A 14701-nucleotide genomic window follows, 5' to 3' on the forward strand; every position below is an offset into this window, starting at 1 on the left:
GCGGTTGACTTGCTCGACCGATAGCGCGCAATCAACAACGGTTTTCTCTCACCTCCGCCTGCCACGCGTCGATCGTTGTATGAAATCGCTCCGCTTTCGTCCAAAACCTTTTACCGTTCAAGGGCACCCCAATCAAAACAGCCGGTTTCCAGAGCGCGGGTCTCGCCATTTGTGTTTAGTGCTTTTTCCCTTTTCCGCCCGTGGTCCTTCAGTTCCCCCATGTGACCGAGTGCTCGGGTTTTTCCTTCGCGGCCTTGTTCGCCTAGCGATGCGCGATTGCACTAATCGCACATCAAAAATCACTTCTTTTTCCCATTTTGGGGCTCCCAGGAGCTACTTTGGCCTCCTGCGCAGTCTCCATGGGCCTCGGTCAACGTGCTTTGACCGAGGTCTTCGTCGTTCCACGTTGGCTGCCATTGTCACCGATTCAGGGTGTTTTTTGATCATTGTTTTGGATTTCTTTAGTGATTTGTTTGACCTGATACAGTCATGGTTCTTCGACAATGTTTCATGGATCCGATTCAGATCACATCCTCACACTCCAAAACCCATCCTTCAAACAAAAAAAGACTTGAATACGCCAAAACAAAACTTTTTCGATCATTGGATGATGAGAGTTTTAATCCTCCGTCTAAACTAACATAAAAAGAACTAAAAAATTGACACTAAAAAATTTGAAAATATTAAATATCTTTAAAAAATTAAAAAAAAAAGCAAATTAAAAAGTCAATATCACTCTAACTAATAATATATATACATACTCAATGGAAATGAAGATACTTTTCTCCGTCCTCCTCCTTAATAATTAATATAATATGTATTTTTAACCAAATAACTACTATAAAATCCAACGGTTCTTCCCTCTTGATTTCTTAATCACCCCAACACTGCAGTTCTTTCCTTTTTATTTCCCATCACCCCACCTGCTCCTACGGGCCTGGGTTACCTTAGGAGGGACCCTCGAAAGTTCTATTTTAGCCTTCCTATGTTGGAGATTGGCACGATTGGACCTGTTGATTGGCTCTTATGATCTGTAAATGGATGGAATAGTGAAATTTAATGTGTGCTGGTTTGCCCCAAACATAACATGTGTAGACAGCCCTTTTATACGCGTTTCTTACTTCTTTGCTTTACGCTTCCACGGACCTGCATTACCACTGGGCACTTTTTGTCGTGTTTCCAAGTGAAATAGTAGGATGCAAAATTTCACGGCGTCACTTTCACACTGATCATAAATTCCGTCCAGTTTGAAATCCAGAGAATTTACAGAGCGTTCATAGTGCGTGGGCTTTCTTCTTCTGCCTTATTCTGTGCACGCGGGCAGTTGAGAAAATTGCTTTTGGAGTTGTTGTGGAGGATTGATGCTACACGTTCTACAACAAGATCTACAGTTTATATGTACATTTCGTATTCCAGCTGTGGACAGAGATTAACTGCTTTTGGTTGAAGCGACCAGCTAATTTGTAAGAGGAATAGCAAGTTCGGATGGATTGTGCTTTGGACTGAAGAAGACCACAGTGGTTTTTTTAAAGCAAAATGGGTCGTATGAAATTGGCAGAGTCATCTGGTGGGTCTTCGATAATCCCAATGGCCATATCTTCTGATAATGTAAATGGGCTTGTGCTTGCCTTGTCTTCAAGCCTTTTCATTGGTGCCAGCTTCATTATCAAGAAAAAGGGCCTTAAGAGGGCAGGTGCTTCTGGGGTTAGGGCAGGTATGTATGTTTTTGTTTCTCGTTCTCTCGATACCTTCAACTCGTTTTATGCATTTTTGACCCTCTAAATTGATGTAAATGCGTCTGAACCCCATTTCCATGGTTGCAGTGATTTTGTTATGTCAGGCGGCAAATTGTTTTCTTTTCTGAAAAAATTATGATTTCTAATTTTTGAATTTTTTGGTTATGGTGATTCGAATTGTATGCACTATGGTTTCAATTTGCCCATGTGGAATCCATTGTGAAAGTCCTCCTTGTTAGCAGATGGATTCAAACTGTTGGAAACTTTGTGAGATTCGTCTTACTAATTAGACAGATGGACAACCCCCAAACGCTGTGGGAGGAGATGTAAAAAAACAATTTACCGATCTGTTCGCTTAGGAAAATAATTAAAAGAACCACAAATCCGTCATTGTACTGAAAGAAGTGGAATTCGGAATTCCGTAACTCAGTGCAGTCAAGGGATTAGTGATTTAGGATTTTCTATCACACAGATCCTAAAACACAGGCCTTTCTTGTCCAGTGAAAAAGTTATGATAAGAATTAACTTGCTGGCACAGCTATACCGAAGAATTGTCAGCGGATAGACTGTCATGATTAGAATTTGTAAGATGCCAGTTCAGACCTCCTCTCCGAAAACGGTGAGAATGTGGGTGCCTGATAAGCATGGAGTGACCTTTGAACAACGCAGTTCAAAACCATCTCAAATTTCATACTTTAAATTTTCTTATTTATTGAGCTGAGATAAGCAAGGTGCATCGTTAAATCCGTGTCGGGGGGAGATCTTCAACACTTTACAAAGAAAAATCTGGCTGACCTAATACATGAGCAGACCTTAGTTAAAAAATGACCGCACATGATCAAAGAGGACTAAAAATATGTCATTCTACTGAAAGAAGACAAATTCAGAATTCCATAACTTAGTGCATTTAAGGGATCAGTGATTTTAGGATTTTATATCACACAGATATTAAAAGACAGGCGCCCATTGTCCAATGAAATCAGATAATAAAATTATGATAAGAATTAACTTGCTGGGACAGCTGCACCGAAAAATTGTCAGAGGATGGACTCTGGTGATCGGACGTTTGTAAGTGGCCAGTTCCGACCTCCACTAACCATGTTCAGAATGTGGGTGCCTGATAAGCATGGAGGTACCTTTCAACCCCGCAGTTCAAAACCATTTCAAATTTCATACCTGTATTTTCTTATTGATTGAGCTGAGGTAAGCAAGCTGTATCCTTAAATCCAGGTCGAGGGGAGATATTCAACACTGTGTGCATATAGCTATGTATCGCTCAAAGAAACAACAAAAAATATGGCTGAACTAATACATGAGCAGACCTGGGTTAAAAAACGAGTGCACATGATCAGAGAGAATTATCATAGAATTATCATAGGTCGATGATTGTTTTCTGGGTTGGTGAAAGCGGGGTGCTGTTATTGCCCCAATGGGGTTCAAGTCTCTCCAATGACATGCTCGTGCTTGTTTGCGTCACTTATTGTGAATAGCAGGTGTTGCTGGGTGCAAGCCTTGGGCGACTTTGCTGGATTAGATACACCCCCACTCACAGCCTTTTAGCCAAAGGTGAGTAATGTAGCATGCTGAGATGTTTTTGTCCAATGAATATCTCATGTAAAATAATTGTCACTTGCTCATGTGGATTGGAAGAATTTGGTAAACACAAAACTACCATAAATCCATTTTAAACCTAGATATTCAACGTGTTGAGAGAGAAAAAAATTCAAGTTGCTAACCTCAATGCTTTCACACCCTTAAATACTAACCACATTGAGGTTTGCACCTTGAGTTTTTTTGATCCCTTGCCATACTTAATAAATCCAAGGTTGTGATGGATTTATTATATTTTTAGTTAGTTTCCCTCTAATGTGATCCTTGTGTTGCTCAAATGTTCAATCTCATTGGACATCTCCAACCATGGTAAGAATATGGGTCCTTGATAAGCATGGAGTTACCTTTGAGCCCTTCACTCTGCACTTCACATCTACATCCATTTTTATACTTTTGATTTTCTTATTTATTGCTTGGAGAGATGAAAGTGCATTCTTTCGTTAGGAAGGGGGATATTTTCAACACTTCGTCTGTGTGTGTATGTAGTTGAGTAACACTAAATCAAACAAAAAGAATAGCTGACCTAAAACACAAGTGGGCTTGGATAAAAAAATGAGTAGATATGTTGCAATAAAATTAGCATACATCCATCTTAACTAGAAAACTCGAGTGCAAGCCTCAATGCTTGGGCACCCTAAAATACTATTACACAACATTGAGGTTTGCACCTTGAGTTTCTTGATCCTTCTCTATGTTAGTATATCTGGGGCACCCTTGTTTTTAGTATATGCTTGGGCACCTAAGTCACCTGACACGGGGATTCGGGACACGTAGGATTCGGGATTCGTGGTGTCGGATTCGGGACACGCTGACCCCCCGGAACAGGACACGTTATATATTATTTTATTATATATATATATTAAAAATTAGATATTATCATATTTCTTACACAAATTTTAATTAATGATACAAATTTATTGATTTCAAACATAGATCTTGATTCTTCATCTATAGCTATGCCTATTAGCAATTACTAATTAGCATGCATAGTACATACAAAATTCAAATAAATGTCAGTGGTACTGGTCACATAAATGATAAATTTATTAAAAATTTAAATCATGATTCATAATTCATAACTGAAAGACAACTTACAACTAGATTTCACCATTTTTTTTAAATGGTGCAACCCTTTCAAAAGAACCAGATAAAAACTGAATCAATCAAGGTGGCACATCATGCTTGTTTGACCTCTAAATATCAACAATAATATTTGACCACTTTTTTCTCTGTAAATAACGCTGTTCCCTCCAAGCAAACCAGATTCAAGATGAAAAGATATAATGTTGTCCAGACTCCAAACCTTAGGGTTATATATCTCACATCTATACTCAGGAAAAACTGAAAGCAACCACTTCGTCAAATGCTTGCTTTGATATTAAAATATTGAACTCCATGCCAATCTCAAGCAAGGAATCTCAGTGAACCAAATCCCATTTATTACAGCAGCATTCCTTTAGCAGCATTTAGCATCTCAGTGAAGCAAGGGTTGTTCAAATTTGGCTCTTGAATATGCAACTACATTCAAGACAGAGGCCATATTTCATTAGAAAATCATCCAATCAATCAAAGAATAAAACCACCATTTCACACAGTTAGGATATGGAAGATACTAGAATAGGCCTTTCTTTTCTGGCAACTTATAATCGATTCATTAATCGCCAATCTTATGAACAGTACAAAAGAATGCTGAAAACTCTGGCTTGACACGTCCCAAAAACAGGACACGTCCCAAAAATCGCGACACGCACTGCAAATTCAGGACACGTTATAGGACACGACGTGTCCTGAAGTTTGGACACGAATCCGCAGAGAATCGTGTCGGATTCACTGGATTTGCGATTCGACAGGGCTTTTGGACGAATCCGGTATCTTAGTTGGGCACCCTTAAATTCTATTACACAACATTGAGGTTTGCACCTTGAATTTCTTGATCCTTCTCTATGTTAGTATATTTGGGGTTAAGATGGATCTATGATAGTTTTAGTGAGTTTCCCTCTAATGTAATCCATATGTTGCTTGAATATTCAATCTCATTGGTCATCCCTCTGTGGATAGTCAGCAAAATTTCCCAGTTTTTATTTTGTTTTATATCCTGTGGTCATTATCACAATTATAGACATTATAATTGTAGTTCCATTCACAGGAGTTGTTGGCCAAAGACCTAGATGCACTACTAAAATATTTTTTTTTTGGTGAGTAAAAATCCTTATAACAAGGGATTTAAACATCTCTAGTGAGTGTACACAATGATGAAATTGATTGTTGCTCACAATTTAACAACACTAATATCATACCATGAAATTAGGAAATTGAGAAGCAATGCTTGATTTTCCATTTATTGATTTCCCAAAAATACTTGATTACCCATTTATTGACAAGTTTGGAGGTTTTTTTGTTTATACTGCTCCTCCAAATTGGTTTTGGGTCAGTGTGGCACTAACTTAACTTGCAGTCCTAGAAATGGAAAAGAAACAAACAAAAACAAGCCTAGTGAAAGTACAAGAGTGTTTCTAAACCCTAAACCTACCTTATTTAAATATGAATCCCCCATTTCATGCTTCTCATTGAGTGTTTGTGAGCATTTGAACATTTATGATTTGTAGTGAGACTTGAGTTGATTTGGAGTTTCTTGTGCCTTCCTTTCAGTAGAGAAAGAATCTACATCAATGATCTACATATTATACAAGCAAAAAGTTTCAAGTCCTCATTGTCTTTCTATATAAACTTCTTGTTTTTTACAAATAAATAAAAGGAGTTTTTATTGTTAGACATTCTCATGGCTCCCAAGAAAGATAAATAAGAAAACTAGAAATAATTACCCTTAATAGATAGAGTAACCATATAGTAATATGTCATAAAGAAATTCATTAGTTGGGTCATTAGTGCTTTTAACTCCACGACAAAGCTCGAACCCACAAGGACTGAATATTTAGATTGATTAGAGGCCTTCCATGCATTTAATTGCCCCTCCTTTGTAAGATAGAAGTGCCAAAAGATTGAATAAGAACTATTTATAGGTGTGGGTTAAAATTGAGAAGGCATGTGGGGGAAAAGGGTGAGTGAAAAAAAGGTCAGTTAAAAGAAAGGAAGGCCAAGAGTTGAAGGTGGAAAGCAAGCCTTACCCATCATCATACGTGAGGATTCAAATTGATCCATCATGGTGGGGGTTCAAATTGATTAATGATAGTGGGGGTTCAAGCCTAGCCTAGTCAGGAGTGGTGATTCAAAGCTAACTTTACTAAGCATAATGGGGGGTCCATAATAGCTACCCTTTTGGGGGTTGGTTCATAGTTAACCTTAGTGGGGGTTCAAGGGCAGCTTAATCATACGAGTTAAAAGCCAATCTTTATGTGCATCTTTTCTCATCAGCTTAGTTCTTGGCTAGCTTTTGTCTTTCCTTGCTTGCCTGAAGTTGGTTAAAATCGAGGTGGTGTAATTTCTTAGGGTAAATTTTAATTGTAATAACCCGGGGATTTTTTTCCTTATTCTGCCTAGGGTTTCCAACAAAGCTTAATACATTACAACAAACATTACTTCATAAAATACATAGTTTATTTCAATAACAACAAAGGACAATAATTTTCCAAGATTCACACTGAAGAGAATGATGATCCAATGCACCAATATTCAACCAATACTTTGTAGATCCACACGTATGAACCCTACTAATAATGTATGAAATTCTTGCTAATTCTACTGACAGAGGAAATGCTCTTAATATGCCTTCTCTCAGTAATTTAGAACAAAACCCTTATAATATCACCATACTGAGTCTTGCCTGCCTTAGGGTGGATCAACTTGCTTGAAAAGATTCTACTGCTTCCAAGGTTACTTAGCAAGTCTCCAAACAAACACACATCTCAGAAAGGGTTCTATCTGCCTTGCACCCAAAGAATCTCGGTCTATTTAGGAGTTAACGTTGGTCAGGAACTGTCTCAACCTTGCCTCAGGAAATGGTTCGAAAATCCTTCAGAAAAGTACAAACTTGTGCTTCAGGAGGTCGAGCTTCCTCAGAGATGTTATAGGGATAGCCCTTAGGGTGATTTCCTGCTACAAATATGGGTGACAAATTGATACCCTAGTAACGCTGAATGCACAATAGATCCACCCCATCGAATTTACGAGGGTGCCGCACAATCCTGTTATGGAGAAACAAACTGCCACAGAGTGATCTTGCAGAGATTTTCCCTAAGAGACTTCAATTGTTGGATGGTGTTGTCATTGATGTCAACCCATGGAGTTGACTGGATTTGACTTTGACCAAAAACACCAACCATTGATGTCAAATCGTTAATGAACGCTTCTCAGTAATTGTCGAATTACATCAAGATGGCAGCTATACCATTGGATGGTTGAAAACCCCAGTCCTAGGGTTTGGGTTCCTTGGATTGAGGATGTACCACGACTTTGTTGAGGGTTTTTGGTAGGTCAAATAATTGATTTTGGGTCGGAGATCTATGTCATTAGTTTCTCCTTGAAAAGATGTTTTTGTTGACTTGTGGTATGCCCTAAGAGGCCTCCTGGTTTGAGAGATATTCACAATTGAAGTTGGTGACCTCAGTTTCTAGTCTAAAGCCTAAAACCCCAGGGGTAGTGACATGACACCTCCTCCTACGATTGTCAATATATGACATTGTTTATCACCATGATCTCACCATGTATAAGTTACATAACTTCAAGAACCAAAGACAATAAATCAATCATTGACTTCATGCACCCATGTGTCACCTACAAAACACACCAAGAAAGGGTTAGTGTACAAAATCCTTAGTATTTAAACAAACAAATAATGATTACTAAATTAAATTAAATTTATTAATAATAAGAAGTTTTTAAAACATCCTAAAAGGATGTACCTAATGAAGCCCCTAAAATTTCCTCCAACGTTCATCTAAAGAGCCCCTCACTTACTATAAAAGGGTGACCAAATGAACTCTTAATTGGCATCAATTTCTTAACAAACACTCTCTAAAAATTTATGTCTAGCTAAGGAACATTCTCTATGATTTTCGGCCTTCTGTGGTAGGAAAATCTCGACACCTTTGAAGCATAGTGCAATGAACATGTTTGGGAGCTAAGGCTTGTTGTTTTGCGGTCTTTTGAAGAGCGAAGGGACTAGTATATCCCTCTTGTGGCCGAGTGCAGGAGGAGCTCTCTAGGTAGTGAAGACCACTCATTTAAGGTATGTTTTCTTGTGTTTAGTGTGGGAAAACACCCTATGGCTAGGGCTTCCACAACAACCACAGTTAGGGCACATGAAGCATGAGTTTGTTTCATGTTTGGTTGATGACTTGATGCACAAAAGTGATGAAGTAGGTCTATTCCTTTAGGTCTCATCATGACATAGTAACAACAATGAAACAATCTTGCTAAAAGACAGATGCATCCTTTATCTTTTGATGAAATTATGCTACAATGAAAACCTTGATGATTAATGCCACATCATGTGGAAAGACGATCTCCTTCCATAAGTAACTCGTTGTTTTTATTGACATTAACAATGACTTTAATTTGAATTTGTTGACCTTGACATGATACAATGACAAGTATTTATATGTTCTTGCAAAAATAGTGACATAGATTTAACAAGCATTATTGAGATGATTAGTTGATACATTGACGTTGGATGTATTTGTTGTCTTCAACATTACTTTCAGAAGTTGATTTCTTGATAATAGGTTGGCAACTAAGGTTTGACAGATTGGAGGAAGAGATGAAGTATAATACATCAACTTATGATTGTTTACATGCATTCCACATAGTGTGGCCTTGTTTGAGTTTAGACTTATTAAATAAAATTGACATTTCAAGCAAGCATCTATGAATGTTTGACCTTGACCCTACTTGACTGTGACATCATATCACTGACATATCAACTATACCTTGGCCTTGATCTTTACTCTTGATGACAAGTACCTTTACTTTGACAATAAAATTTACATGCAAGTATCTTAACCATTGACCATGATGTTTGACTTTTGCAGTAACAATGTTTGACTTCTGCAGTGATAGTGAATCTTGAGACAATGATGATGGGATATCAATCCTTAAAGAAATGTTTGAGTTGACCTAACTTAACTCACTTCATAGTTAGCAGTTCATTCATGACAGTTGACAGGATCCTAATAATTCATCATTGACTTGATTTGAATTGATGACAATTGGTTGACTTATGACAATTGACTGTGAATTGGTTTGGTTTGTATGATGACACTTTGACTTGACTTTGACTTTTTGAAAGCTAAATAGACATAAAACACATGACCTCTCAACTTGATCTCGGATTGCAATAGTGACCATACATTTAGTGATGTGTCTTTATATCTATTTGACATGTACTTGACACCTGAACATTGATATGACAATGTTGTAGTACTATTGAGGACATTAACATTTGTGTTAACACCTGAACATTAGAATGAAAATATTTGATGTTAAAATTGGCAACTAGGGCCAAATTCCACCTTAGGACAACTCATTTGGAGATGATGATTGCATTAAATTCCTCTTTTCGAGAGAACCAAAATTGATAAAAAGATCATCCAATTTGGACAAGCGAAAATGTGTTTTTGAATTTATGCCCACACATGTGCAAATTGTTTAGGTCAGCCACATCATGACGTAGGCTGAAGCCCAATGGACGTGACTCTTCACCCACAACGAATTGTATAAATACAAGTGACCTCTCACCTCATTTGGCATCATCATCACTCACACATTCTCTCTCCATCCCTCATTGGTTCGTACAACTATTGGGCTCTTCTTTTCTCTCACACGTATGGATTAAGAAGGACGAATTTCAAAAGCTAAATTATAGGGCTGAAATTACAGAGTTGATTGTAGTTTGACCAACATTGACTTTGACCTTCCAAGGAGAGTTTGACTTTAATTTTTTTGGGAGATTACCTGTTTGGGTAGGTCGCATCTTTTGGCATACAAACCGAGGTATTTTGAGCACTTTGACCGCAAACCAAAATTGCATGTTGACCGTAGATTTCAAGACAATAGTTTGACTGTTGAATTTGTCACTGTTTTGCGCTGACTTTGACCTCCTAATCAGGCCGAGTTTGACTGGGGAAGACTGAGCTGTTTTGAGGACATTTTATTCCTTCTTTGACCAACGTTGACTTTCTAGTTAGGGCTGTTGACTGCTGCAGAAAATTGCGGATTTGACAGGGTTGTTTTAACAATGATTTGGCAAGTCAATTTGACTTTTGTACTCTCTCTCTGAGTCTTTGCTGAAGATTTTGATATAATAATAAGAAGAATTGATCAAAGGGTTTTCCCCACATTGGGGTTTTTCCCTAGCATCCGCCAAATCTGGTTTCCTCTTGTCTTGGGTTGTCTTCTGCATTTTGTTTCATGTTCTATCTACTTTTATTGTCAATGTGATTAATGGTTAATATGATTGCTACAAGAAATCTAAATTGGAAATTGTCATTTGGTTGTTAAAGGAACATTGAAGTAATTGTGCTAAGCATAGAACATACCATTATTAACTAAAATTAACATGGTATCAGAGCACAGGTGAAGACAAAGCCCAAGCAAGAGAGAGAAAAACAATCACTAAGAAAGTGCTGTTGGACAAGAATATTGGTCTAGCTTCAATGGCGACTACATCATACTTCAAATCTGAGGATAAGCTCAAGGACAAATTTGACTATCATGCATGGAAGATGACTTTGGACTTGAATTTGGAAGAGAATGATGCTATGGACTATGTGCAAGGAAAAGTGGTGGAGCCTCCTTCAAATGCACCTGCTGCTGCAAAGACAAAGTACAAGAAAGGTGAGGTCAAAGCTAAAAGAATTATCATTGATTCCATTCAAAAGCATTTAGTTGCCTATATTTATGATTTGGGAACATCTAAGGAGATGTATGATAAGTTGATTGGGATGTTCAAAGTAAACAATGCAAACCAAATCCTCTTTCTCAAGAACAAGTTGAAGGACATCAAGATGGATAGATTGGAGTCTATCCAGTCCTACTTCATGAGGATTACAGAAATTAAGAATGATCTTCTATCTATTGGTGAAGTTGTTGCTGACAGGGAGCTCACTCTCATCGCTCTTGGAGGTCTCACAAGAGCATGTGATGTCTTTAACACCACCATTCTTAACAGTGACAGGATTCTTAGTTTCGATGAATTATTGGCTAGATGCACTCAAGAAGAGATGATGATGATGGAGAGAGGCAAGCCTTCAAATGGAAATGAACCTATTGCTTTCTCCACTCATGCAAAAAAGAAGAACAATGTTGGTCTAAAGAGACAAGGTCAAGGATTCAAGTAGGGATTCAAAGAAGGAAGAAAAGGAAGGTGCGACAATTGCAATAGGTTTGGTCACTATGCTAGAGAGTGTCCTCACAAGAAGGATACTCCACGGGATGGCGACAACAACAACAACAATCACAACAATTTCAAAGGCAATGACAATCAAAGGAACAATAGGTTCAACAATAAAGGAAAGAGGAATGCTCCTGCTGCCCCATATGGTAATGGTCGAGCCCCCAAAAGGACGAGAAATTCAGGTATGAGGAAACTAATGTTGTAGAAAAACAAAAAGAATTTTATCTTATTTCTGCCCTTACTATTGCCTCTCCTCTGGATAGTTTGGATGATTGGTTGATTGATAGTGGTGCCTCAAGGCACTTCACTGGGTAGAAGGAGGCCCTCTCAATTTTAATCGAAAAGAAGACTAATTTGGAGATCATACTTGGAGATAATGCCACCTATCCCGTGAAAGGAATAGATACTATCATCCTTCACTTAAATCAAGGTCAAACCCTTCATCCACAAGAAGTATTGTATGTAACCGATTTGAAGAAGAACCTAGTGTCTATTTCTGCAATGGAAGACAAGGGCTTCAAGGTAGCTTTCATTGATGGAAAGGTACGTATTTGGCAAAGAAACTTGAAAGATGCATTTACACTTGGATTTAGGGTTGAAGGTCTCTATCAAGTTGGAGGAAGTCCTTTGGGAGCCTTAACCTGTGATACTTCTCTTCAATCTAAATTATGGTACCGAAAGTTTGCTCACCTTCATTACAAAGCCTTACCTAGGTATGCCCAAGTTCAACATAAATCATGAAGGTTTTTGTTAGGGTTGTGCAACTGGGAAACTTACAAGGGGACCATTCCCTTCAAGTGAAAGTCAAACAACCAACATTCTTCAATTGGTCCATTCTGATCTATTTGGTATGTTCCCTGTAACATAATTGGGCGGATACTTATACTATGCAATTTTTGTGGATGACTTCTCTTGCAAAACATGGATCTATTTCTTGAAGAAGAATGATGAAGTGTTCAAATGGTTATGTCCTTTCAAAGCCTTGGTTGAAAATTATCAAACAGGGAAGAAGATCAAAATATTGAGGAATGATAATGGAACCGAATATGAATCAAATGAATTCAATGACTTTATTAAAGAGGCTGGCATTAAGAGGGAGACCACCACTCCATATACTCCTGAGCAAAATGGAGTTGTTGAAAGGAACAATCGAACAATCATAAAAGCCACTCGTGCCATGCTTCATGACCAAACCAAGGCCTACCAAAGTTCTTACGGGGTGACGCTGCCAACACTGTTGTATATGTTCAAAATAGAAGCCCAAATCAAGCATTAGATTTCAAGACACTTGAAGAAGTTTTCACTGGTAAGAAACTTGATGTTTCTCATTTTAGAATATTTGGATGTCCCGTGTATTTTCATGTGCCTAAAGAGAAAATAAACAAGTTAGAAGCATCTGGGAAGAAAGGAACATTTGTGGGCTACAGTGAAAATTCGAAGGCATATAGAATCTATGTGCCTGGTCAAAGAGAAGTGGAAATAAGCCATGATGTCACTTTTGATGAATATTTTGCCCATGGGAAAGCCAAAGATCTCCCTTTCCCAAGAAAGGACAATGATAATGTTGTAGGAAAGCAGGATGAATCTTCGACATATGACTGATGCCTGATGTTGAAGGCCCGATGGATCCCATTGATCCACCTCTTGATGATCCCTCTACCTCAAGGAAAAGATCTTTGTTGCTCAAAGACACTCTCGAAGATGATGAAAGACATATTGTTCCAAGAGGGAAATTTTGTGAAAGTAAGAAGCCGAATAAGTATCAAGGTTACTTAGCTGCTATGAGTACAATTGTTCAATCTGAGCCATGTACGTTTGAAGAAACCGTAAAACACCAAGTATGGAAGGATGTGATGAATGAGGAATACGAATCAATCATGAAGAATGATGTCTGGGACGTGGTTCCTAGAGCCAAGGACAAGTCTATGGTCACTTCTAAATGGCTATATAAATTCAAACATGGAGTTGATGGGAGTGTTGAAAAATTCAAGGCTAGGTTCGTTACTCGAGGCTTCTCTCAAAAGGAAGGAGTGGACTATGATGAGATATTTGGATCGGTTGTCCAATATACCACTATCTGATCTGTTATGGCTCTCGCTGCCTCTCAAGGATGGCTTACACCAAATGGACGTTAAGACTGCTTTCTTGCATGGCTCGCTTAAGGAGGAAGTCTACTTGAATTTCAATCGATAGTAAGTTTTCTCAATCCTTAGGCCAATAATGTGATTGGCATTTTGAGGCCACCAAAACTTTTGTGCCTCTATAACACCTTGCTTACTTTTGTAAATACTCCTAACCTCAATGAGGTCAGACCAAACACATCTACAACCACGAGTCATGACTAGCAAACTATAAGAAAAATACCAAACTGCACAATGTTGAAGACAATGTTGAAGACAATGATGATGACCTCCTCTGTAAAGGTAGAGAAAGAATAATTGCAAACATAAACCCCTAGGCTGACACCTCCATTGCAAAGGGAGTTCAATGCACAAATAGAATTTGTTGAAATTGGCACCTTCGGTCAAAATTTTCATTGGAAAATCATGAAGAAAAGTCCAAATTTTAACTCTTGACCAAGTTAGCCTAAGGAAGACAAGTCGACTACACAAGTGGAAAGGCACCTCCAAACACTCATATAAATAAGACCTCAAATGGACCTCATTTGGACACACATCTCATCATCTCATCTGATCTGAAATAACAAAAGTGAGTTCACACGTGTGAAGGAATCTGAAGGAGAATCTAATCTGTGTTGACCAACATATCTTTGACTTGGGATGGTTGTTTCTATTTTGACCGAGATTTTGATTGAGGAAAGAGGCTAGATATTTTGTGGAATATTCTTCTGCGTTGACCGAAATTCTGATTGTCTTTTTGGGTGTTCACTGTAGGATTTGACTGGATTTTCCGAGGCAAATTTCAGGATCGAATTTTGGCCCCTTTGTTCAACTACCACAGGCCGAAATTTGGCCCTATGTTGTAGATTGTAATCTTTGACTAA

General features: G+C 38.1%; 1 protein-coding gene across 2 annotated transcripts in view; it reads left to right on the plus strand.

The window, feature by feature from the left end:
• Positions 1-899: 899 nt before the first annotated feature.
• Positions 900-14701, plus strand: part of LOC149264036 (putative magnesium transporter NIPA4) — a 182231-nt gene continuing 168429 nt past the window's right edge. The window contains exon 1 of one of the 2 annotated variants that reach the window (XM_089427459.1): positions 900-1714. In XM_089427459.1, coding sequence (XP_089283585.1) covers positions 1537-1714 — 178 coding nt within the window. In that variant the 5' untranslated portion in view covers positions 900-1536. The remainder of the gene's footprint in view (positions 1715-14701) is intronic. The other variant, XM_089427463.1, reaches the window with a different exon arrangement.

This window comes from Pinus tabuliformis, chromosome 6 (genome assembly GCF_031772625.1).
Source record: "Pinus tabuliformis cultivar Carrire ecotype Pingquan chromosome 6, CPIR1, whole genome shotgun sequence".
Lineage (NCBI taxonomy): Eukaryota > Viridiplantae > Streptophyta > Pinopsida > Pinales > Pinaceae > Pinus > Pinus tabuliformis.